The sequence below is a fragment of the Bubalus kerabau genome, chromosome 7 (assembly GCF_029407905.1).
Source record: "Bubalus kerabau isolate K-KA32 ecotype Philippines breed swamp buffalo chromosome 7, PCC_UOA_SB_1v2, whole genome shotgun sequence".
Classification (NCBI taxonomy): Eukaryota; Metazoa; Chordata; class Mammalia; order Artiodactyla; family Bovidae; genus Bubalus; species Bubalus kerabau.
This window is the reverse complement of record NC_073630.1, coordinates 90,262,577-90,289,983: the sequence shown is the minus strand read 5'-3', so window position 1 is coordinate 90,289,983 and position 27,407 is coordinate 90,262,577. Positions and strand designations below refer to the sequence as shown.

General features: G+C 39.6%; 2 protein-coding genes across 6 annotated transcripts in view; one reads left to right on the top strand and one right to left on the bottom strand.

Annotated features, from left to right (window-relative positions):
- Positions 1 to 9,871: 9,871 nt before the first annotated feature.
- Positions 9,872 to 11,748, bottom strand: UTP3 (UTP3 small subunit processome component). The gene has a single exon (XM_055588736.1). It carries the CDS (start codon positions 11,360 to 11,362, stop codon positions 9,938 to 9,940), a length of 1,425 nt encoding a protein of 474 aa, XP_055444711.1. The 5' UTR covers positions 11,363 to 11,748; the 3' UTR covers positions 9,872 to 9,937.
- The window catches only part of JCHAIN (joining chain of multimeric IgA and IgM), a 36,479-nt gene continuing 20,777 nt past the window's right edge, over positions 11,706 to 27,407 (top strand). For 3 of the 5 annotated variants that reach the window (XM_055588739.1, XM_055588742.1, XM_055588737.1), the window contains exons 1-3: positions 11,706 to 11,820; positions 12,623 to 12,695; positions 14,663 to 14,760. The gene's annotated coding sequence lies outside the window, so the exon portion shown is untranslated. Of the gene's footprint in view, positions 11,821 to 12,622; positions 12,696 to 13,840; positions 14,225 to 14,662; positions 14,761 to 27,407 lie in introns of those variants that run through there. The other 2 variants (XM_055588740.1, XM_055588738.1) reach the window with 2 other exon arrangements.

The following is a 27,407-nucleotide window of genomic DNA, read 5'->3' as shown; positions in this document are numbered from 1 at the left end:
GAGGAACTAAAAAGCCTCTTGATGAAAGTGAAAGTGGAGAGTGAAAAAGTTGGCTTCAAGCTCAACATTCAGAAAACGAAGATCATGGCATCCAGTCCCATCACTTCATGGGAAATAGATGGGGAAACAGTGGAAACAGTGTCAGACTTTATTTTTTGGGGCTTCAAAATCACTGCAGATGGTGACTGCAGCCATGAAATTAAAAGACGCTTACTCCTTGGAAGGAAAGTTATGACCAACCTAGATAGCATACTGAAAAGCAGAGACATTACTTTGCCAACAAAGGTCCGTCTAGTCAAGGCTATGGTTTTTCCAGTGGTCATGTATGGATGTGAGAGTTGGACTGTGAAGAAGGCTGAGTGCTGAAGAATTGATGCTTTTGAAGTGTGGTGTTGGAGAATACTCTTGAGAGTCCCTTGGACTTCAAGGAGATCCAACTGGTCCATTCTGAAGGAGATCAGCCCAGGGATTTCTTTGGAAGGAATGATGCTAAAGCTGAAACTCCAGTACTTTGGCCACCTCATGCGAAGAGTTGACTCATTGGAAAAGATTCTGATGCTGGGAGGGATTTGGGGCAGGAGGAGAAGGGGATGACAGAGGATGAGATGGCTGGATGGCATCACCGAATCGATGGACATGAGTCTGAGTGAACTCAGGGAGTTGGTGATGGAGAGGGAGGCCTGGAATGCTGCGATTCATGGGGTCGCAAAGAGTCGGACACGACTGAGCGACTGAACTGATTCGTAAAAACCTCGGTTGCCTTCTCTGTATTATCTAAGGAATATTATCTAAGCTCCTTAAGATAATTCCTGATCTAACCCTCCCCTACTTCACCAATATTATCTTCCTACCCTTGCTTCTGGCACTAGTGGTAAAGAACCCACCTGCCAATGCAGGAGATACAAGAGGCACAGGTTCGATCCCTGGGTTGGGAAGATCTCCTGGAGGAGGGCATGGCAACCCACTTCAGTATTCTTGCCTGGGGAATCCCATGGACAGAGGAGCCTAGCAGAGGTCCATAGGGTCACAAGGAGTCTGACAAGACTGAAGCAATTTAGCACACACCCACCCTTGCCTCTGGATAAACGTTTAACTTGTTTGACATTCCTTATATTGCCACACCCACTCTTCCCTCCTGATTTTACACAGATCTTCCTTGCCCTCTGTAAGCAGAGGTACATGCTTCTTTTGAGGTCCCAGTGTATCCTGTTAATGGCTGTCCCATAGGCAGTTAATGGCTCTAAATGTATTATATGTCTCTTTCACCAATGTATCTACTCCTAAAGTTGACATCTTCTAGTTTTTCCTTTTAACAGTGCACAAAATTTACTTTTAAAAAATAGTTCTCATGTCCCTACCTCCTTTCCCCACCCCCTTTTTCATTTAACAATTTCCCTTTTTATTAACATTTCCTCTTTCTAAAATCCTACCAAAATTTGATCCTGTGGCCATCAGAGACCTTGAATAGAAGTGATTCAGGAAATTTGGACTGAATATGAAGCTTAAGGTATAAACATTCATTTGGCTGCAGTTTCTTTTTGTGTATGTTCAAGCATGATATGATTAGAAACATAAGTGAAAGTGAAAGTCGCTTGGTTGTGTCTGACTCTTTGTGACCCCCATGGACTATATGTCCATGGAATTCTCCAGGCCAGAATACTGGAGTGAGTAGCCATTCCCTTCTCCAGGGGATCTTCCCAACCCAGGTCTCCCACATTACAGACAGATTCTTTACCAGCTGAGCCATCAGGAAAGCCCCCAAGAAACATAAGTACTGTATGTTTAAAAGAGCTTGCTTAATAAATATGAAGAATTCTAGGAGCTAATAAAATTTTGTTCAGTCTTAAGTTTCCCATGAAGTCCAAGGATTTCTAGCTTCAGGGAGTCCAGGAGCCCAATGACATCATATGTAAAATATTGTGATTATATTCTAGGGAAGAAAAAATCTGACTCCATATTGGTGTGTTTCTTTTACTTTAGCCTTTGTAGTCTATTCAGGGACGGGGGAGCCTGGTGGGCTTCTGTCTATGGGGTTGCACAGAGTCGGACAAGACTGAAGCGACTTAGCAGCAGCAGCAGCAGTCTATTGCTTTTGCTACAAGAATGTTGCCTATGGTCTGAAATAAACAGAAGAGCCCATTCTCAAGTTTCTGACCTTTAAAAATGTAACATTTTTCTATTCATATATTGCAAGGGAAAGAGCAAGACAGATCTCCTGATGTTTATCTGCTTACATCTATGATTGACCTCTGAATCATTCATACCTAGAATAGACTCAGCCCGGGCCAATTAATGGCTTCCCAGGTGGTGCCAGTGGTAAAGAACCCACCTGCCAGTGCAGGACTGAGAGATGCAGGTTCAATTTCTGGGTCAGGAAGATCCCCTGGACGAGGGCATGGTCATCCACTCCAGTATTCTTGCCTGGAAAATCCCTGGAGCCTGGCAGGCTACAGTCCATAGGGTTGCTAAGAGTCAGACACAACTTAAGCGACTTAGCACATTCACATAGAGCTAAAATCTGCAGAACAGAGAATAACATTTGCCTTTGTATGTATGTGCTTGTGCGCTCAGTCGTGTCTCTTTTGCGACCCCATGGACTGTAGCTTGCCAGGCTCCTCTGGCCAAGGGATTTCCCAGCCAAGAATATTGGAGTGGGTTGCCATTTCCTTTTCCAGGGAACAGTTGTCTTTCTGGAGCTTTGTAGGAACTTTGTGATCTGACCTACGAGGATAGTTGCAAAAGCAAAGGATTCCCACACTAAGAAGTTTGTGACAACCAACTACACCCCCTCCTTTTTTAGTAAACAAGAAGCCTACATTCTAACTTGGGTAAGGTATTTCCTTGGACACCATCTTCTTGGTCTGACAGCTTTCCAAATAAAGTTAAATAAAGTTCCTATTCCTTACCTCAACAACTCCTCTCTTGATTTATTGGCCCATCCTGTTGTATGAGCTTGGACTCGGTAACAATTAGGCCTATGTTATTGTTCTGAGGGGAAGGTCTGTTCCTTTCAACAAATTCTCTACCCTAGAGTTTTTATAGTCTCATGATGCATAATACCACATCATATTTCATTTTTGCAATTAATTTCACTCACATGCCTAAAAGTGAAGAGAAACCTAAAAAGCTGTGTGCTCAGAGCAGTGTTTCACATGTTTTACTGATCTTTTAGGTGAGCATCCTCAGAGGTGTCTCTTAAAAATACAGATTCCTGGGTCCACACCCAGGATTGCTAAATAAGCAGTTGTGAAGGTGGGGCACAAGGATCTGCATATTAAACTTACCAATTGGTCCCTAGGCATTCTGGTTTAAGAACCATTATGATAAAACCACAAAGAAAATGAACTCTTTCATGGGGAGTAAATTCATTTTTTTTTTTGATGGATTAATGGTAACAATAAACATTTACTACATACCATGTGCTATCCTAAATGTATGTGATTTAACTACTTAAATGGTTATATAACAATCATATATTATTCAAGGTGAGGAAATTGAGACAGAGGTTAAATAGACCAAAGACACAAAGTCAGTGGTAAAAGTGGGATTTAAATTCTGTCCTAACTCCAGAGATCAAGCTCCTAATTGCTACCCTATATTGTTTCACTTAAGAGAGTACATTTTTATTACTTTCCCCCTAAGTTTTTATTTTATAGTTTTAAAAAATGTTCATTCTTAATTTTACTGTTATTCAAAGCTTCCCTTTGAAGCAAATATAAAAGATCAGTTTGTCTTCACAAGTGACTAGCTTAAAGAATATATATGAAAGAAAACATTTTCTGGAATACATAGCTAAAGCAACTACATTCAATTAAAAACTTTGATATGAGACTAAGCAAAATTTAAAACATGTTTATATTTGTTGATGTGGGTGGTGTTAAATTTTCTATACTGTTTCTATGTTTAAACTTGTGATGGCAGACAACAAATGTTTTTAGAAGAATCAATATTTAAAATATTTTTTAAAACTTTGATTATTACCTGAAACAATATTGTTCACATGGTTTGAACTCTAGTTGAATTTTACATGATTTTTTTGGATCACCTACCATCCAGACAGTGGTTACATGTTCATCATTGTGACCGGAGATTATATACTGATTTTCGCCTTTCCTGAATTATTTTGGTAGTGTTAAATTACTTTAACATATTAAAATTCTTTTAATTCATACAACCAGTAAGAAAAAACAAGCAACTCTTATCTACTTCTCAGATACATCAACTATTTTGTCAGGTTTGTGAATATATTTACATTACCTAAGCTACTTTTTAAAATCACAGAAAGTAATTTCTCAGTTTACCAAAAGTTTTGGCCTTTAAGGTGGTTTTAGAAGTCTGACAAATTTATTTCTACAAGAAAAATTAAAGGGATATGTTTATTTAGCTCCATAAGTAAGACAGGTGAGAAACTATGGCTTAGAGAATTGACTAGCCCAAAGAAAGCCAGTCAGCTGGCTAGTGGCAGAGTAAGTTACTGGATCACTATTTTGACATTTTCTTCTTTAATTTTTAATATTTTGCATTTTCAATAGCTGCCTATAGCTTACAACGGTGACATAAAACCAACAGGTTGTTGCTTTTTGTTGATGCCTGATATTGGTAATCTATTTTATTGGAACTCTTATCCATGAGACTCTACAGTTCATGATGTGAGTCTATGAAAAATGGTCATGTTGAATAGTTAACAATTTATTATTCATGTGTTAGGAAAGTATCCAGCACATCTAGGTGCTCTTTAAATGTTTCTTAAGTGAATACAAAATTTGGAAGATGTAACTATTAAACCCAGTAATTTCCGTTCCTTCATTTACTATTAATTCAGTACCATCTTGTCCTAGTTATTAGAATGAGTTCATATTTAAAGTGTTGTGATCATTGAAAAAGGAAGAGTTCCAGAAAAACATCTATTTCTGCTTTATTGACTATGCCAAAGCCTTTGACTGTGTGGATCACAATAAAGTGATTGATTGATTGAAAGATGAGTAGAAGTCACACAAAAAAGGGAGGACTACAGTCTAAGACTGGTCAAAATGGACAAAAAGGGGAGGGCTATGGTCTAGTAATGCTCAAAATTCTCCAAGCCAGGCTTCAGCAATACATGAACCGTGAACTTCCAGATGTTCAAGCTGGTTTTAGAAAAGACAGAGGAACCAGAGATCAAATTTCCAACATCTGCTGGATCATGGAAAAAGCAAGAGAGTTCCATAAAAACATCTATTTCTGCTTTATTGACTATGCCAAAGCCTTTGACTGTGTGGATCACAATAAACTGTGGAAAATTCTGAAAGAGATGGGAATTCCAGACCACCTGACCTGCCTCTTGAGAAACCTATATGCAGGTCAGGAAGCAACAGTTAGAACTGGACATGGAACAACAGACTGGTTCCCAATAGGAAAAGGAGTACGTCAAGGCTGTATATTGTCACCCTGCTTATTTAACTTATATGCAGAGTACATCATGAGAAACACTGGACTGGAAGTAACACAAGCTGGAATCAAGATTGCCGGGAGAAATATCAATAACCTCAGATATGCAGATGACACCACCCTTATGGCAGAAAGTGAAGAGGAACTAAAAAGCCTCTTGATGAAAGTAAAAGTGGAGAGTGAAAAAGTTCGCCTAAAGCTCAACATTCAGAAAACAGATCATGGCATCTGGTCCCATCACTTCATGGGAAATAGATGGGGAAACAGTGGAAACAGTGTCAGACTTTATTTTTTTGGGCTCCAAAATCACTGCAGATGGTGATTGCAGCCAGGAAATTAAAAGATGCTTACTCCTTGCAAGGAAAATTATGACCAACCTAGATAGCATATTCAAAAGCAGAGACATTACTTTGCCAGCAAAGGTTCGTCTAGTCAAGGCTATGGTTTTTCCAGTGGTCATGTATTGTATGTGAGAGTGGGACTGTGAAGAAAGCTGAGCGCCTTAGAATTGATGCTTTTAAACTGTGGTGTTGGAGAATACTCTTGAGAGTCCCTTGGACTGCAAGGAGATCCAACCAGTCCATTCTAAAGGAGATCAGTCCTGGGTGTTCTTTGGAAGGACTGATGCTAAAGCTGAAACTCCAATAGTTTGGCCACCTCATGCAAAGAGTTGACTCATTAGAAAAGACTCTGATGCTGGGAGGGATTTGGGGCAGGAGGAGAAGGGGACGACAGAGGATGAGATGGCTGGATGGCATCACCGACTCGATGGACGTGAGTTTGAGTAAATTCAGGGAGTTGGTGATGGAGAGGGAGGCCTGGTGTGCTGCAATTCATGGGGTCGCAAAGAGTCGGACATGACTGAGTGAACTGAAGTCTCTAAAGGAATATGTGATACATTTGGAGAAATATATCTTAATTGCTCTCCTCTTACTTCAAACTTAGAATATTAATTTCTTAAGAAGCATTTTTACATAGACAAGTACACTTTATTCTCTATGTTCCTGTAATGAACAGGAATCACTATGCTATTTGTTGTAATTTGTTTAGTATCTGCATGTCAGATGTGGATCCTCACAACCTATAAGAACCAATACCTATGAGGTGTGTGCTGCCTAACAGGCATTGTCCTAAGTGCTTTGTGTCATGTGTATGTGCTTAGTCCTGTCTCACTCTTTGTGACCTCATGGACTGTAGCTGGCCAGGCTCCTCTGTCCATGGAATTTTCCCGGCAAGAATACTGCAGCAGATTGTCATTTCCTCCTCCAGGAGATCTTCCTGACCCAGAGATTGAACCCAGGTCTCGAGTCTCTAGCATTGGCAGGCAGATTCTTTACCAGTGTGGCACTTGGGAAGCCCCTAAGTGCTTTAAGCTTCCCTTGTGGCTCAGCTGGTAAAGAGTCCGCCCACAATGTGGGAAGACATGGGTTCAATCCGTGGGTTGGGATAATACCATGGAGAAGGGAAAGGCTTTAAATATACTAATTTTTAAAGTTTTAAATATACTAATTCACTTTACCCTAATAACTATGAAGTACGTACGTACATACTACTATCCCCAGTTTAGATGAAAAGACAGAGAGAGATCAAGGATCTTGCCCCGTCACAGGTATTAACTGATAAAACTGGAGGAGGAGTCTGGGTAAAGCGTGCTCTCAAATTAGAAAAACCACTTTCCACCTGTTATGTTTCTCCTTTATTGTCACACTATTATCACTCATAACACTTCTGACACCATGTTTCCCCACCAAGTAATTCTCTGCAACACCAGCTGGAGGTAGCATCAGATCCCATAGGTTAAGGCCTCAGTCCAACAAGACTGCCCCTTCCTCACTTCAGATGCCAATCACAAGCCCAGGTTGCTACCTGTGCTTCTTTTTGTCCATGAGTGCATGCTAAGTTGCTTCAATCATATCTAACTCTTTGTGACAATATGGACCATAGCCCACCAGGCTCCTCTATCCATGGGATTCTCCAGGCAAGAATACTGGAGTGGGTTGCCATGCCCTCCTCCAGACCCAGGGATTGAACCATGGCTCTTTATCATCTCCTGCAGTGACACCTGGGAAGTCTGAGGTCCCCACAACTCCCTCCTTGGGTTTGATTCATTTGCTAGTGTGGCTCACTTCATGTTTACACGTTACTAAAGGACATGATCTGGAGGAAGAAATGGCAACCTACTCCAGTATTCTTCCCTAAGAAAATTCCATGGAAAGAGGAGCCTCACAGGCTACAGTCCTTGGGGTGACAAAGTAAGACAAGGCTGAACATGCATGTGTCCACACATAAAGGACATGATAAATGCAGATAAACAGCTGGATAAATAAGTACACAGGGTAAAGACTGGGAAGATCCCCTTTACAGGAGTTTCTGTCCCCATGAAGTTGGGTACCTCACCCTCTCAATATGAGGATGTGTTCACATCCTGGCATGTCCCCAAACCTCCTACTATTGGGATTTTGTGGAGGCTTCCTCACACAGACATGACCAATAAACTTCATCTCTAGCCCCTCTGGGAGAAGGCAATGGCACCCCACTCCAGTACTCTTGCCTGGAAAATCCCATGGACATGGATGGAGGAGCCTGGTAGGCTGCAGTCCATGGGTCTCGAGTAGTCAGACACGACTTAGCCACTTCACTTTCACTTTTCACTTTCATGCATTGGAGAAGGAAAGGGCAACCCAGTCCAGTGTCCTCGCCTGGAGAATCCCAGGGACAGGGGAGCCTGGTGGGCTGCAGTCTATGGGGTCACACAGAGTTGGAAATGACTGAAGTGACTTAGCAGCAGCAGCTAGCCCCTCTCCCCTCTCTGCAATGTCAAGGTCTGGGGCTGAAAACTACAAGCTTTTAATCATGGCTTGGTCTTTCTGGTGATCCGTTCCCATCCAGAAGCTCACCTAGAGTCCTCTCATTGTAACAAATGATATTCCCAGTGCTCCTGTTACTTAGGAATTTACAAAGGTTTTAGGAATTCTGTGCCAGAAACAAATATATGTATTTTCTATTATCTAACAGTTCTTAACCAATTACATGTATATACCTATACCTAAGGTAGGTATAATAGTACCATACAGAATAAGAAAATGAGTCAGAAATCAGGTACTTAACTCAAAATCACCCTAGTAACTTAGTTCCAAGACCTGTACTTTTTCTACTATATCAGAAAAGGAAATACAGGATAGGGCTCTTAATCCAGAAAGGCTAGAATGAAATCCCTGTTCTTCCCCTTAATAGCTACATGACCTTGAGAAAGTTACTTCTCTTTGCCAGTTTCTTCATCTCTAAAGTATGGATACTAGAAGTTACTACATGAGTTGTGAGGAATAAGGAGATAAATGCTTACAAAAGTATCTTTTCACTCAATATAAACTTCCAATTTTCCTTTTTTATTTATAGGAATTTGGCACATGCGCTATGCTGGCAGCAGCTGTAAGCCAGAGGTTAAAATAATGAAGCCTCAAGGTAAGCCAGCTTGGGTCCAAATCCCAAACACATTGTCCTTTAGAAATTTAATCTGGAATTTTGGCATCCTCATCTCTGATAAAGTTATGGCAAATGTTTTAACAAATATTAACCACTGACATCTCTACATTTCTAGCAGCCAGCACAACATTTAATGCATAAACAGTTAAGAGGTCCTTTGTGCTCCTTCACTAGTCTTCTCATTTTCTCCCTGGCATCATCCTAAGAATTTTTAAGTTCACCATGTCATCATCTTTCCCCTACTGTAAAGATCAGAATAATTATATATATTAAAAAAAATCATGTAATTTTGAAGTTACCACTTACTCAGTAGTAATCTTATCAGATTTTCTGCAAGTGCAAAGTACAAAGACCAACCAACAATATGGAAGAAGAAATGGAATTTTTATCTTACCACATTAAGCACTATGAAAAAATATTCACTATTGATGTAATTAAGGCATATCTCTATTTTCAACCAAGTTCCTCTTCTTTCCTAAGCTTTTCCCACAATAAAATGTACAAAAATACTTAACATTAAACTCATTATTAGTAAGTTTCCTGCTCCAGAATTATACTTTAGGCAATGGAACATCAAAACTACTTTATATCCTAGCTTACAAATACGATGCCTACCAGAGCTGCATTCTCTTCACTTTATGTGAAAAATTACAAAAGTACTCTAAGTATAAATAAAAGACTGATACATGAAAAAAAAAAAGTACTCTAAGTCTGTTGCTCCACAACTAGCTATGTAATTTCCCCAGGCTACTGTTTGACAGAATAGTGGAGAACTTTTTTCCATCACCACCTTTTCCCACACATCTTCATATTGTTCCCACAGTTCTCTGTATGACCTGATTACAAATTAAAACACAAATAAATTGAGCAATAACCCTCAATAGGGTTATATAGGAAATTTTCCTATTGTCAGAATTTTTAACATTTAAGGCTAAGCATTAAGTATTAATACACTCTCATCACCAGTTAAAAATAAAAATTTATTAATCCAAAATTATTGCCAGAAGACTTAAGCTAAGCAAAAACTTTACTTAAGCTTAATGCTCTTTTTAACTCCTGCACGAATGCCAGACAGTTCACCAGTATAACGTTGCTCTTCCCTGCGAACTTCACGAACCTGGCCTCTTCGGCGAATTTTGGCTTTTCTGAACTTCTCCCGGTGTTTGACTCTGGGATTCCGATCAATTTTCTTTCTCCTAGGTGTAAGTCCCCTATTTTTAGCAATCTGATAAGTAATGGCTCTCTTTGCATTTTGATCTTCAAGAGCCTGTTCTTCGGTACTATTTTCTTCTTTCTTTCTCTTTAATTTTTGTCTCTCTTCCATTTCTTTATAGTATTTCAGTGCAGCTTCTTCATCAAAATCAGAATCATCAGAAAGGTCTCTAACAGCCAAGGCAGCAGCAGAAGTCTCTGAAACTGATTTTGGCTTGGCCTTCATAGATTTTGCTTTTAAATTCAGTTCTTTCTTTCCAACACCATCTTTAAGTGTGAGCAGATAACGAATTTCAGAGGACAGCTTCTGATCCACAACCGACAACTTGTTGATCAAATTTCGGTAGGTTACAAGCCTTTCAATGACAGGATGTCCATGTGCTGGGACTCTCCTAGCTTTCAGGATCAGATAAAAACTAATGTTGGAGCAGTAGTTCAAATAGAGATTGTATTTGGTCCTCAGGTATTGGCTTCCTTTTCCAGGGGGGATGATCTTTTGCTCCACTAACTGTAGCAATGGCTCCAGCTCATCCTTCATCTCTGCCAACTTAACTTTCAAGTCGTCTATCAGCTCCAAGAGCTCTGGAGATTCCTTTCGCAGCATTTTCAGCTTCTCTTTCACGGAAACTTTCGCCAAATCCTTCACGACACGTGTCTCAGCCTCATTTACCTGAGGTACTGGTTTTGCAAAAGCCTCCACCCAGGTAACTCCAAAATCGTCCTCTTGCAGGGCCTGGGCTAAGCGCCGCTGAATGAGCTGTGCCTCCGCCTCCTCCTCTCTTTCCTCTTCCTCTGCTTCTTGTTGACTCTGCCGGCCTCGGGACTTGGAGCCATAGTCCGTGTCGTAGTAAAGTTTTTTCCTCTGACCCCACGACAAACTGGGATCCACAGAAGCCTCAGTCTCACTCTGCACGGAGCTCCCACCATCATCATCGTCACCCTCCTCACTCTCTCCATCTTCATCGTCCTCATCGGCAACATCTAGGGCAAGCACCTCCTCCTCCTCATCGCCATCATCCTCGTCCCCACTCTCTATTTCGCTCCAGCCCTTAGCCAAGGCGGCCCGAGATCGGGCCTCATGGAAATCATCTACCTTATCTTGGTAGTAGCTCGAGTCTCCCGGTGAGGGTGGAGATTCTAAGTCCTCTCCATCGTCGTCCGCTGGGTCGCGACTTGCCTTAGCTCGCACAGCTGCCCACTTGGCCGCTCCACGCGCGCGCCGCCCGGATCTTCCCACCATAGTTCGCGGTCTCAGCTTCTACACCGACGTCAGGCTTTCAGCCCCTCTGACCTCTGCGCACGAGCCACGCGCTCCAGCAACACGCCGCTGTAACAAGCACGCGATCTCTCACCACGCTCGTCCTACGGGGGCTCCAGTCGGATGCGGCAGTTTCACCTCCTTCCGGTCCCCAGGATGCTCTCCGCGGAGCGTTTGAACCAGAACTTCCGGTTGGTCTTTCGGGCCTTTCCGTGTGGGAACAGTAGGTAACGAAGTTCGGTTCCGGGACCTCTTTGGTCCTGTTCTTACTCTCGCGAGCCTGGGCGTGGCTAGGGTGACCGCCCGGTTAACCGCAGGTGAGGTAGCAGTGATCATTAGAGGGCGCTTTACCTCTACGCCTAGGAGAGGCAGCCAGGCGGGGGGGTGCCGTGAGTTGTCCTGCTCCTGTACGAACGTCACCGGCCCGGAGCCGAGTGCAGGTGTATAAGATTTTCTTGTTTGCTGAAGTTTTGTTTTCGCCTATCTGTCAGGAAGTTAATCAGATTGTTTTTGTCTACGCAACGTCCAAATATGACATTTCTGGGCACTGTAGGCGGAGGTGGCGGCGGCGCCGCGGCTGACTGGAGCAATCGCTTGCGGGCGCCGGGAAGGGCGCAGGCCTCCGGCGGGTGGCAGCTCGTCTCCAGCCCCCCGCCCGCAGGGCTCGGTGACTTCAGGGGATTGGAGTTCCCGAGGAGTTTCTGAGGGGTGGTGACAGTGGGGAGGCAGAGCTGTGCTCTGCAGTCTGTTTCCGAGGAACTCAAGTTGCCTGCAGGAGGCGCTGCGATTTCTCTTCCTTCTAGTGGAAGAAGTTCTTCAAGGTATTTTGGAAATGACACATGTTAACCCTCAGGAGCGGGCCCTTAATAAATTCTTCAGCCCTTAATAAGCACGAGGCAGCGTGTTAGGCTCTGGGAGAACGATAATGGGCAGGAGCAGACGCTGTTCTGGCAATGGTGGAACAGGTGGTTTAGTTAAACCAAATCATCACGCGAAACGTGCCGGATCATAAGTGGTATAAGTACTGTGAACACTTATCCTGTGTTTCCCACCCTTCAGCTGCTGAGGACACTCCACGTGCCTTTCACATCACTGTCTTTTTGTACACGCCATCCAGCCCCCTTACTAAGAAGAGTTTAGTGCTCCCGGCCAAATTTGAGAAATTCTGCTGTAGTGAAGAGACAGTCTAAGCATCACTTGTTGGACTTTTTTTTTTTAACTCCCTTACTGCCTTTTTCTCAGCTCTTTTGTATCACGTCGTAGATCTCAACAGAACTGTGGTATTGCAAGCACGCAGCACAGCGTCTGGCACAGAGTAAGTGTTCAATGAAGATTTGTTTAATGAATAAGTATTGAAGTTACAGTACTTGATCATGTGTTGATCTCAGGTGCTAAATAAATGGAGTGAATGCTGCTGCTGCTGCTGCTAAGTCGCTTCAGTCGTGTCCGACTCTGTGCGACCCCATAGACGGCAGCCCACCAGGCTCCCTCGTCCCTGGGATTCTCAAGGCAAGAACACTGGAGTGGGTTGCCATTTCCTTGTCCAATGCATGAAAGCGAAAAGTGGAAGTGAATTCGCTCAGTCGTGTCCGACTCCTAGCGACCCCATGGACTGCAGCCCACCAGGCCCCTCCGTCAATGGGATGGAGTGAATAAAGGATGCCTAAACCTGCGAACATCCCTAAGGGAGATAACCTGAGCTGGAATGGATTTTAGAAATCATTAATTCCAGTTCCAGTATCTTCATTGTCTACATGTGGAAACAGAGACTTGGGAAGATTAGGTTAGCAAATTTAGCACAGAAACCTGAGACAGGACTCCCACACCAGGCCCTCACACCCAGCTGTTAGCAGTCCTTTGCCAGTTCAATGTGAATGAGTTTCATTCCTTTTCCAGAGGGTAGGCTGTACTGGGTGGATGAAAGAAACTTTAAGAGCTCAGATGAAAGTATTTCAAGAGAAAGAGTGGTAATAAGGGAAATATCGGTCAGATTTGTCTGTAGAACTTTTTCTAGGTCTGTAAGTGTGAAAGGACTGCCCTGCAATCTTAGAGTAATTCAGGGTTTTAAGTTTTCAGACATTACATATCAGTTCATATTCACTATATATTTTAGACATTATGCTTCCTTCAAATGTAGCTAGTTTAAAGTTGAACTGTAATAAGTTGTTAAAGTTAATGGTGACACACAGGTTCTTTGTAGAAAGTGCAGTCTTATCAGGTTATAAAAAATAATAAAATTTTTTAGAAAAGTGACATTTTGAACTAAAATATTTTTAAAGTGCTACAAGTTATTATAAGCATTTAAAAACCTGTACAGGATTTTAGGAATTTAATGAATAAAAAATGTGTAAGTAAAAGTCTTTATGTTCTGATGCTAAGTGCAGAATTCATTTTTGAATGTGGACTTTAATAGGTTTTTGTCATCAAATATTAACTGCTTATTAATTGTTGCAGAATGCTATATGCTGTAGTAGATTCAAAGGTGAATTATCCATAGTCTCTTCTAATGAGTTGGTGATGGACAGGAAGGCCTGTCATGTTGCAGTCCATGGGGTTGCAGAGTTGGACATGACTGGACAACTGAACTAAACTGAACTTCTAATGAGGAGCTTCCCAGGTGACACTAGTGGTAAAGAATCTGCCTGCCAATCAGTCCTGCCTGCAGGAGCATGAGAGATGAAGATTCAGTCCCTGGGTGGGGAAGATCCCCTGGAGAAGGTAATGGCAACCCACTCTGGTATTCTTGCCTGAAGAATCCCATGGACAGAGGAGCCTGGCGGGCTACAGTCCATGGGCTCCCACAGAGTCGGACACCACTGAGCGACTACATCTTCTTCTAATGAGGTAGAAAAGGAGATATGCATACAGATTATACTAAAATACAAGGCAGTATGTGATGTAAACACAGTGCTGTGAGAGATCAGAAGGGTGAGAGATCATCTCTGGATTTTGTTCTGTAAATATTGCTTAAAAGAGTATGGCATCTAAGCTAGGACTGTAATTATATCTTTGCTTTAAATGTATTAAATTTGCATTTTATCTAAGTAATTTTTTCTGCTCATTTTTATTGCTAATTATTTAAGAATTGTAGTCATACTCAACAAAATGCATATATTGTTATAGAGAAGATAGAAACTTATTTTGGATATTTTTAATGGGAATGATCACATTGCTCTAATATTTATTTGGTTTGTACTATACATTACATTTCCTAACTATATATGAAATAATGCAATAATATCCAGGGTATATTCACAGAATGTTGTATTCTAACATTCTCAGATATTTTTGATGAACAGTTCAGAAGTCAGTTCTTCAATTCCAGCAGTTCCTGTAGTATAAACTTCCATAACCGGATCTTGGAATTATTTGCCATTTAGGTGAGGAAATTGTTTCCTTAAAAATTTATATCACTGAAAAGACATATTAATGCTTTATTATATCATAAGGCTATGCCAATTACAAAGAAAAACGCTGAGTCCTTAGAAAATGAACACATATTAAATAGCATTTAACCATTATATTTGTGGCAACTGTCATGCATTATCAACTTGAATCTTTGTTACATTATTGTGATGCCTGACTCAGGAGTTTGCAAACTGGACCTAATGAGAGCCAACAGATTTGGGAGTTTTTGTTGTTGTTGTTGTTTTTTCCTGTAGGAAGTAGGGGTTTATGAATGACACACTAGGTTATATTAGGATACTTCCTTCAGGGCATGAGTTCAGGTTTTTAAAATTCTACCACCAGATTAGCTTAAACTGATCTCACATGCTTGTGGACTATTGCAGCAGTAATAGCTAGCACTGAGAGTGGGTATTATGTTCCAGTACTATTATAAGCTCTTGACATTCAACCCTATGAAGAAGTACTATGATAATTTCTAATTTAGGATTCAAAGGCACCTGCAGTTTATCTTTAAATAATTAATTTATGACTGTCCTGGGTCTTTGTTGCTGTGTGGGGGCTTTCTGTAGTTGCTGCTAGCAGGGGCTGCTCTCTAGTTGCAGTGCATGGGCTTAGTTGCTCTGTGGCATGTGGGATCTTCCCAGACCAGGGATTGAACCCATGTCCTCTGCATTGGCAGGTGAATTCTTAACCACTGGACCACTAGGGAAGTCGAACCAGATTTGAATCCGGACTGGCTTTGGAATTTCCACAATGCTGTAGCTAACTGCTGTACTGTATTGGCTTTCAAATATTCCCTTAATAGGTCTTTTTACTTCCAGTCTCTGCTGTACATTTGATTCAGCATCATGAGATACGTCTTTCTAGAATGCTATTAATATTTCCATCATTCTATACCCTTACTCAGAACCTTTCAATGACTCTCAGTTACTATCAAAATAAAGTTCACAGCATGTATAGAATGCATAGCCCTCCCACAGTTTGCCTCAAGGCAGTCTTTCCAGCCGTACCTTTCATTGAATTCTCTACTACTCTTTATTCTCCAAATATTGCTTTGCAGTCTTCTCCTCTGTTTTTAGCTCTTTTCAGTGTTCCCATATTTACTTATGTAAGAAATTTACAGATAACTACAGACATCCAGGGACGGGGGAGCCTGGTGGGCTGCCGTCTATGGGGTCACACAGAGTCGGACACGACTGAAGTGACTTAGCATAGCATAGCATACAGACATCCTTTTGGCTAACAAATTCCCACATAGATCCATAATGGGACCTGTATGAGGCTGTTTCAAAAGCTGTTATTGAAAGCATGGTGTTGGAGACAACCTGGATTCTAAAGAGAGATCAATAAATATCACGGGTAAGCAGCATGGAATTTGGACACATAAAGTAACTATCCATCTTAGTTTGCTTAGTACAGCCCTGTTGAACTTGTTGTTTCAGTGTAATTGTTAATAGCACCCCTTTTGTGATTTAGAGGATAAATTATATGGGTATCTTAACTATGCAGTAATTGGAAAAAGTGAAAGTTGCTTCGTTGTGTCCAGCTCTTTGTGATCCCATGGACTGTAGCCCACCAGGGTCCTCTGTCCGTGGAATTCTCCAGGCAGGAATACTGGAATGGGTAGCCATTGTCTTTGCCAGGTGAATCTTCCCAACCTGGGGATCCAACTGGCATCTCCCACATTGCAGGCAGTTTCTTTGCTGTCTGAGCCACCTGGGAAGCCCCAGTAGTTAGAAACTGGATTATATATACATAGAGCAACATGAATGGGTCTTAAAAACAGTGTGCTTAGGAAAAAAGGTTAAAAAAATGGAGTATGTAATAAGATGTGCAACTATACAACAGTACACATTTTATAAGAACATATGCAAACAAAATAATGTACATTAAATACAAAAGAAGGTTGCTTACGGAGGAGCAAAGAATGGGATAAAGCTTGACGATCAGAAGAATTAGGAGAGGTACTTACTGTGGACCAATAATGATAATGTGCCAGGAACTGAGGAGGATAGTTAACTGTTTGCATCTGAGGTTCAATTAAAAATAAATAAGCAGACAAAAAATGACTACACATCTCTAACTTATAAAGTCCTTTAAAAAATTCCCAACATCTATAGACTCAAGTTCATATTCCTATGACCTGACTCCTGCATACATCTTAAACTTCTTGCCGTACTGTCACTGCTACCATGTATGGCATAGCCTTGCATGTGTATATACTACGTGTAATATATGTAAATATTAGGCTAAGAGCTAAAATCTTTATTGTATAGCAAATGAGGGCCAACTAAAAAAGCTTTATGTGGATTATGTTTCAAAAACCTTTATCATCAGAGCTGTAATTATCATTTTATCAGTAGTTAATATAAAAATAATTGTATCTACAAGATTCCTCATTAACCTGGTGCAGGCTATGTTCTTTCTTGCTGCCTTTGCTTTATTATACATATTGTTTTCTTGTGCTTTCTAGGGAAGTCTTACTCATCATCTAAGACAAATGTCTTTTTTTTTTTTTTGCTGTGCCATGCGGGATCTTAGTTGCCTGATCAGGGATGGAACTTGTGTCCCCTGCAGTAGAAGTGCAGAATCTTAACCACTGGATCCCCAGGGAAGTCCAAGATTGATTTTAAATGTCACCTTAAAAGCCTTTCCTGCCTCCTCAGGCAGGATGAAGAACTTTCTCTTTTTCATTTCCATGCTTCATATCTTTATTTATACTTACTGCTTTCCCTCCATTAAGTGTATGAGCTAGGTTAAGTCTGGATCAAGTTGTTATTTTTTAAATCTTTAAAATCTAGGTCAGTATTTGAGAAAATATATTTCTAAATACAATGTCAGCATACAAAATAGTAGCCTTTAACAATGACTTACAATGTCTTTTGAATTGCTCTGGTTATCCACACAGGTTTTTTTTTTTTTTAAAGTAACGTTTAGAAAATGAAATAGTTGATATATGCCTTTTGTGAACTTAAGCTAATAATCCAACACATATTTACTTTTTATCCCAGTGTCACAAAGTTATGGTGACTAAATTTGTCAAAGAAGTAGTTTTGTTTTTTTAATGCTCAGAATAGTAGTAATAGTAAAAATAATTGATATGAGGTAATAATGGGAAAATGTATTCTTGGTAATGTAATACACTCACAGAAACTCCTTGAACTATTTTTTGAGTACAAAAAAAGAAGGATTATTTTTAGGTATAAGAAAGAAAATAGAAAAGGTGAAGCATAGTTGCCATCTGCTTTCATTTCTGTGGGAAACCACTTACTCTGAAACCAGTAGGTTATAGATTCTTTTGCAACTAAGGTCTGTATCTATTTAAAGACACAGAAATCCTAAAAGTGACTTGGGAGTAAAATATAGAACTTACCCTGAGTATGAGCTAAACATATGAACTCTTCTAATTCTTTAATTAAAAATGACTAGGTTTGGTAGTTGTAATTACAAAATGAAGAATGTAATGAAATTGTGACACTACTTTTCCATACAAATTCTAATCCTTTGCAATTACTTTCTAAACATTATTTTAATCCCTTTTTATTTTTTCTTGTCATGAGGAATCTTGTAGATATAATTATATATATATATATATACACACACACACACACACACACACAAAATACATATATACACAGAACTGTTGATTCAATGATACTTACAGCTTTGATGTTGAAGGTCTTTTGAAACACAATTCATGTAATTTTTTTTCTCTTTAGTTGATGCTCATTCTCGAAAGTGTAAAGCCCTAGCTCTTAACTTAAGTCACGGCCTGCCTTTATCTGACCCCAATTCTTATTTTTCTAGCTGCTGTCCTACTACTTTCATTAAAGAACTTTACATTCTAATAAAACTGATACACATTGTTCTTTTTTGCTTTTTGAGATTTCTTTCCCTTGGCCTTTGCTTATGCTGCCCCACATCTCAATTCTTAGACGACCTACAAGGCCCAGCTAAAATCATATCTTCTCAGGGCTGTATTCTCTGATACACTTCCTTCCATTGGCATCTAGTAGCCCTTTAACTGTTTGTTAGGAATTTTTTTTTTAATTGAGTATAATTGATTTACTTTATTGTGTAGTTTCATGTATTCAGCAAAGTGATTCAGTTTTTTTTCAGTTATTATATGTTAGTACAAGATACTGAACATAATTCCCTGTACCAGATAGTAAATCCTTATTGCTTATCTGTTTTATTTATAGTCATTTGTATCTGTTAATGGAGAAGGCAATGGCAACCCACTCCAGTACTCTTGCCTGGAAAATCCCATGAATGGAGGAGCCTGGTAGGCCGCAGTCCATGGGGTCGTGAAGAGTTGGACACGACTGAGCGACTTCACTTTCACTTTTCACTTTCATGCATTGGAGAAGGAAATGGCATCCCACTCCAGTGTTCTTGCCTGGAGAATCCCAGGGACAGGGGAGCCTGGTGGGCTGCCATCTATGGGTCGCACAGAGTCGGACACGACTGAAGTGACTTAGCAGCAGTATCTGTTAATCCCATACTCCTCTAATTTGTCCCTCTCTCCCTCTCCCCTTTGGTAACCATAAGTTTGCTTTCTATGTCTGTGAGTCTGTTTCTGAATTGTATGTAGATTTATTTGTTTTACTTTTCAGATTCCACATACAACTGATATCATATAGTATTTGTATTTCTCTGTCTGACTCACTTCACTATGTGTAACATTCTCTAGCTCCATTCATGTTGCTGCAAATGGCACTTTTTCATTCCTTTTTATGGCTGAGTAATATTCCATTCTCTCTCTCTCTATATGTGTGTGTATGTGTTTGTGTGTATGATAATGTATATATACACATACTCCAAGGCTTCCCTGGTGGCTCAGATATAAAGAATCTGCCTGCAATGCAGGAGACCTGAGTTCCATCTCTGGGTTGGGAAGATCCCCTGGAGAAGGAAATGGCTACCCATTCCAGTGTTCTTGCTTGGAAGATTCCATGGACAGAGGAGCATGGTGGGCTATAGTCTCTGGGATTGCAAAAAGTTGGACACAACTGAGTGGACTGACACAACTGAGCAGATTAACACAATACATGTATATCATATCTTCTTAAGTCAGTAGTCTGTTGATGGGCATTTGGGTTGTTTCATGTCTTGGCTATTGTAAATAGTGCTGGTATGAACACTGAGGTGCATGTATCTTTTTTTTTTTTTGCATGTATCTTTTTGAATTAGAGTGTTCATATTTTCTGTATGAACATATGCCCAGGAGTGTGATTGCTGAATCATAAGATACCTCTATTTTTAGTTTTTTTTAGGAACCTGCATGCCATTTTCCTTGGTGGTTACACCAATTTGCATCATCACTTATAGTGTAGGAGGGTTCTCTTTTCTTTACACCCTATCCAGCATTTATTATTTGTAGACTTTTTGATGATAGTCATTCTGGTGTGAGGTAACATCTGATTGTGCTTTTGATTTACATTTCTCTAATAATTAGCAATGTTGAAAATCCTTTCATATATCTGTTGGCCATATATCTTTGAAAAAAATGTCTATTTAGGTCCTATTTGCAGATTTTAAAGTATTTTCTCCCTTGTGTTAAGACTTGATATGCTTAAGTTTTCTCCCAGATATATCACCATTCATCTCTGTAGCTTTTATAATATCTAGTACAGTTACATACACATAGTAGGTACCAATAAATAGCTAATCAAATACAGAGTTAAATTGAGTTCTGTTAAATTTCAGTAAAGTATTAGAAGTTAATAAAAATAACTTAAGAATTTGAGTTGGAAAATGTGACATTTATCTGTATCTTTTTGATATTAAGAGATAAATAGACTTTATGCTAGGATCAAGGAGAACCATTGGAAGATTTTAAACAGGGTAAGATTAGAGAATTGAAGGAAAAAGATAAGATTATAGAGAAGTTAGTGTGACACTGCTCAGTCATCTAGGTGATGAATTTTAGTGTCTAAACTAGGACCTGGAAATAAAGATATAAAAAATACACAGTTTAACAGCTATTTAAGAGATGGTTTTATAGGACTTAGTGTCTGATTAAGAATGAGGGGGTGAGGAGTGATAGTAACTCACAGATTTTCTTGCACAATTGAGTGGATGATGATACCCTCTACTAAGATAGAAAACTCAGGAGGAAAGAGGTTAGCAGGGGCCAGCAAACAAGGGAAAATAAGTTTTGGACATGTTGCATTTGAGATTGCCTGTGAAGAGATTTAAGTGTCTAATCTCTTCTGGACAGTATGATATATAGTTTTGAATCTTAGGAGAAAAATATGAACTAGAGCAAGAGATTTGGGTGTCTTCAACATGAAAAAATACTAAAAACAACAATACATCTGAATAAAGCTTCCATGTGTGCTCAGCTTACATTTTTATCATGCCCAAAAGTTTTAATCCATGTCTGGACCTGGATTCTCCACTTGGTATTGTCAGTAACATTGAATATTTGGAGTGATATTAATTATGTATCAGGTACTCTGCTAGGCATTTTAAGTATATTATCTTATTTAATTCTTACAATATATCTATGATAAGGGTGCCATTATTATCCTCTTTTCACAGATGCAGCTCAGAGATGTGAAATAATTTGCTTGAGATTGTCTAATTGGTAGTTAAACCCAAGCCTGTCTCATTCTGAAGTTAGTTTTCATAACTATTTTATTATACTGTCTCTTAGTCTACATTTTATCTCAGTGAAAAACTTATAGAGTCTAGACATATGTATTTCTGTTTCAATATATCCTGAAAATACTTGAACTCTGAGATATAAAGTCTATAAGACTAAGATTATTCAGAGATATGGTATCAATTTCAACCTATACAATGGCAGAAAAATGGGAAAATCAGGAGGCATCAGCCATATTATATCTCTATTTTGGGGCCTGGGAAAGCATGTTTAGTAGATACATTCACAGTACTGGGAAATATGGTAAAATTATAATTAGAGGATATCATTCAGAGATTGATCTATTTTTCATTATTTTGGGGTAGGTTTATTCTGGTTTTGTCTTCTGTGATTTTGGTAAAATTGTTTATTTACTGTAAATTGCTTTATTTCAGTTTATTTTTGTTTCCACTAATTGCCATATCAGAGCATTACTTCACATTGTGATTACTAACTACTGCAATTAATGTTTTATTATACTATATTTAAAATAACAATGAACTCATCATCTATTTTTCATATAACTGTAAATCACTGATAATATTGTGTTGTTATATTTGGAAACTTGTTTCATGTTGCTTAAGAACAGAATTGAATGCAAATATTTAATAATCAAATGTTATATAGTTATCTATGCAAAGTCATTACTCTACAAGCATATCTTATAATAATGCTAAATTTACACCCATGTAAATTATTTTAATTTTGCACAGCATACAGCACTGTACTAGGTGCTTAAGGGTAGGTGTGTTGAAACTTATGTAATATATGGTCTCCGGACTCATACTGCCGTATTGAACTTTCATTTCCTCCAATAGTTATGTTTTCTCTCAGCTCCAAATTGTTGACATTTTATTTTTTCCTAGACCATCAGTCAGTCAGTTCAGTCACTCAGTTGTGTCTAACTCTGCGACCCCATGGATTGCAGCATGCCAGGCTTCCCTGTCCATCATGAACTCCTGGAGCTTACTCAAACTCATGTCCATCAAGTTGGTGATGCCATCCAACCATCTCATCTTCTGTCGTTCCCTTCTCCTCCAGCCTTCAATCTTTCCCAGCATCAGGGTCTTTTCCAATGAGTCATTCTTCATATCAGGTGGCCAAAGTATTGAAGTTTCAGCTTTAGTATCAGTCCTACCAATGAATATTCAGGACTGATTTCCTTTAGGAAGGACTGGTTGGATCTCCTTGCAGTCCAAGGGACTCTCAAGAGTCTTCTCCAACACCACAGTTCAAAAGCATCAACTCTTTGGCACTCAGCTTTCTTTATAGTCCAACTCTCACATCTATATGTGACTACTGGAAAAACCATAGGTTTGACTGGATGGACCTTTGTTGGCAAAGTAATGTCTCTGATTGTTAATATGCTGTCTAGGTTGGTCATGGTTTTTCTTCCAAGGAGCAAACATCTTTTAATTTCATGGCTGCAGTCACCATCTGCAGTGATTTTGGAGCCCCCCAAAATAAAGTCAGCCACTGTTTCCATTGTTTCTGCATTTATTTGCCATGAAGTGATGGGAGTGGCTGCCATGATCTTAGTTTTCTGAATGTTGAGTTTTAAGCCAACTTTTTCACTCTCCTCTTTCACTTTCATCAGGAGGCTCTTTAGTTCTTCGCTTTCTGCCATAAGGTTGGTGTCATCTGCATATCTGAGGTTATTGATATTTCTCCTGGCAATCTTGATTCCAGTTTGTGCTTCATCCAGCCTGGCATTTTGCATAATGTACTCTGCATACAAGTTAAATAAGCAGGGTGATAATATACAGCCTTATATATAATATAATGTACTTCTTTCCCAATTTGGAACCAGTCTGTTGTTCCATGTCCAGTTCTAACTGTTGCTTCCTGACCTGCATACAGATTTTTCAGGAGGCAGGTCAGGTGGTCTGGTATTCCCATCTCTAAGAATTTTCCACGGTTTGTTGTGATCCACACAGTCAAAGGCTTTGGCATAGTCAATAAAGCAGAAATAGATGTTTTTCTGGAACTCTCTTGCTTTTTCCATGATCCAGCAGAGGTTGGCAATTTGATCTCTGGTTCCTCTGCCTTTTGTAAAACCAATTTGAACATGTGGAAGTTCACAATTCACGTACTGTTGAAGCCTGGCTTGGAGAATTTTGAGCATTACTAGACCATAGCCCTCCCCTTTTTGTCCATTTTGACCAGTCTTAGACTGTAGTCCTCCCTTTTTTGTGTGACTTCTACTCATCTTTCAATCTCAGCATAGATAGTACTTCTTCTGGGAAGATTTCCATGACCCTTCCTACCTCTCTCTCAACATCTGTGCTCCTGTGGCACTTTGTACTTGACATCATGTAAACTTGTTTGATTAATGGTTCTACCTATTTTGTTCACTTGAATCCCTACCATGTAGAGTAGATGCCAAAAGATGCTTGTTGAGAGAAAGAATAAATGAATGAACGATCATTTGAATTAGGGGCCAGGTAGAACAGGGAGGCCTGGCGTGCTGCGATTCATGGGGTCGCAAAGAGTCGGACACAACTGAGCGAATGAACTGAACTGAACTGAGGCAGCATTGGGCTTCCCTGGTGGCTCAGATGGCAATGTGTCTACCTGCAATGTGGGAGACCCAGGTTTGATCCCTGGGTCAGGAAGATCCCCTGGAGAAGGAAATGGCAACCCACTCTAGTACTCTTGCCTGGAAAATTCCATGGATGGAGAAGCCTGGTAGGCTACAGTTCATGGGGTCGCAAAGAGTTGGACACTACTAAGCGACTTCACTTTTTTCTTTCTTTCTTAGGCAGCATTAGCCTTGCAGACCACATATACATATTTGCCATAATGGCAACTCTATTTCAGTGTCATGGAGAGAAAATAAATTTAAAATTTATTTTAAAAATTTAAAATATATAGTTGTTTCCAATTATATGAGAAATTATTAGCCAAAAAGATAGCTATATTAATTTCCTATTTGTACTGTAATAAATGTTGGTGCTATAAAAATGTTATTTGGGAAATAATTATTGCACACCTTTTGGATGAAAGCAACTTATTTGAAACTCTGAGAGAGATTCAAAAGAATTATATAATAGTCTTGAAAGACTATTTAAATCAGACATTAAAAAAAAATTTTTGACTAGATATTCCTCATCATGAATTTATGCTTTCTCCTTGTTATTGAGGGAAACACACTTAGTACAACATTTACACATGATGTAAAACCTCTGAGTAGAAGAGCTAGAAGATGAAAAAGTTCATTTTCTTAAACATTTTCCTAACTGAGCCTCTATAGTTCCTTTTGGTGCTTTCTTATATCCTTTTATGGGTGTCCAATTGCTACCGCTCTTTATTAACCTCTCTCTGCATCTAGAAAGTGTTAATTTAGTATGAGATAAATTGTACACAAATGAAGAAGAGTGATAACAGTGTAAAGTAACACGCCAATTTGTATAAAATGATAAATTTATTAGCAATGAAGAAACAGTAATGGAGTGAACAGAATGGGATGCCATTAAGCAGAGAAGACTTATAAAATTAGTTTTAAAGGTTTTAAAATTTTCTAAAAAGGTTGACAGGAAGAAAATCTAAATTTTTGGTGAGGAAAAACAGAGTAAAAAAAGATTCTGAAACAGGAATTAGCAAATCATATATAGGAAAAGGAAAGCAGACATATTTGACTGGATCAGAGGCCCCCCATGAAAATAAATTAGACTTTCCTTAAAGCAGTGAGGGACCAGACCACTGGAGTTAATGGATTAGAAGGAGCATATTGTTTGAGGGGTTTCCTGGAAACCTTGTTTATTATTGCATCTCTAAAATTATCATGAAATCTAAACCGTTTTTTTCAAATGACTTTTTGGAGATAGGGTGTTTGTAAATCAGGGACAAGCCCAGAAGGTAGTGTGGTGAGGAGGAAGTGCTCTGTATATGGTCAAATATCTGACATGTAGTATCCCAAATAGCAGTTCTGTGAAAAGCAACTGCAGGTGCGAGTTTATTTTAAAACAGACCACATCACAGGTGCAATTCTCTTTACAAACATTTAACCACAAACCACCACACTAAAAGTCTATGTGGAAAGCTATTGGAAAAAAATTTTGTTTGTTTTAATTTTTAAAAGAGTTGAGGATGAAGTTTCTTACTAATATTTTGAATTCTTTTTAAATTTATTTTTGCCTCTGATATCTAAGATATAAATTTTATGTATGCTGTGATTGGACAAAGATCAATATTTGAAGAAATTCTGTATGCAAGAACCAAGAAAATGTCAATTAGAAGAAATTTCTCCATATAGATGTAAAAAAAATACTATTGGTGACTTTTGGTTTTGTGGGAAGTAAAAGAGACTGGAAGTTAAGAGGCTTAATGCTCCATCACCATTAGCTTTAGAATGACTAAGATTGATTCAAAAATTCAAAATAGATTCTAAACTTGTACAATTCAAATAGGAAAAAAGTTAACTCATGTAAGGAAGTGTATGATGTCATTACTATGGTTCTCTCCTTCACTTTGCTATGGCTCTGGGGGCCTTTTTTGTGCTATTTGTCCTATTCAGGCCAAGCTCTTTTCTATCTTAGGCCTTTTGCCTGCCGTTTCCTTTCTTCTTGGGGTAGTGTGTGTCTGAGTCTGTGGAAGGCAGAATAAGGTCTCCTTAAAAGTGTGCATGCTCTAATCCCTAGCACTTGTGAATCTGTTACCTATTACATAGTATGTGTGCTGTGCTCAGTCGCTTCAGTGGCATCTGATGCTTTGCGACCCTATGGACTGTAGCCTGCCAGGCTCCTCTGTCCATGAAATTCTTCAGGTAAGAACACTGATGTGGGTTGTCATGCCCTCCTCCAGGGGATCTTCCCAACACAGAGACTGAATCTGCCTCTCTTGCCTCTCCTGCATTGGCAGGCGGATTCTTTACCACTAGCGCCACATGGGAAGCCCATTACATAGCAAAAGAGATTTACAAATGTGATTAAAAGTATGGGCCTTACAATGGGGAGACTATCCTCAGTTATCTGGAATGGGCCCAAGGTAATCACAGGAAGCCCCTAAAAGCAGAGAACTTCCCCTAGCTGGAAGCAGGAAGGATATGGGCGAAGCAGAGGTCAGAGACATTTTGAAGCATGAGAAGGAGTTGACCCACTGTTGCTGACTTTGAAGATCAAGGGGACCACTTGTCAGGGAGTGCTGTCAGCATCTAGAAGCTGTAAACGACCTCAGGCTGACAGCAGGCAAGGGACTTGAGCTCTAAAAGTGCAAAGGACTGAATTCAGCCAACAACCTGAATGAATTTGGCAGTAGATTCTCTACCAGCACCTCAAGTTAAGAGTCGGGCTGGCTGACCCATAATAGGTTTCCACATTGTGAAACCAGAGCAGAGGAGTTAGCTTACCCAGACTTCTGAGTTACAGAACTGTGAGATCATTCATTTGTGTTTTTTAAGCCACTCAATTTGTGATGATTTGTTAATAGCAGCATAGAATATTAGTACAGGCTCCTTCTCACTTATTCCTGTTTCAGCCTAGATGTGACCTCTTCAAGAGAGCCCTTTCCAGAGTGTCTCTTCTAAAGCAGGCTACCTCAGACCTCCACCAGATGCTGTCACACTACCATTGTCCTTCAGTATCTGTGGGGGGTTAGTTCCAGGACCCCTTGGGGATACTAAAATCTGCAGATGCTCAAGTCCCTTATGTAAAATGGGACTTATATAAAATGGGTCTGAATTGCAGATGTGGAACCTGTGGATGCGGGCTGTACTTTGGTTATCTGCTTCATTGCATTTATCACAAGCTGTGATTATTTTATTTTCCTTAGCTGTCTTCTCCACTACAGTATAATCCCTGGAAAGCAGGGCCAGCTCAGCTATATCTTAACACCAAGGATGCAGCATACTGGATACATATTACATTGGCAACATACATTTTTAAAAAAAATTGTTTTTGGTGTATAGGCATGCCTTGTTTTATCATATTTTGCTTTATTGTGTTTTCTACAAATTAAAGGTTTGTGGCCACC

Excerpts from the sequence above, each read along its gene's own strand:
- UTP3 (XM_055588736.1), bottom strand. The coding sequence starts at position 11,362 with ATGGTGGGAAGATCCGGGCGGCGCGCGCGTGGAGCGGCCAAGTGGGCA.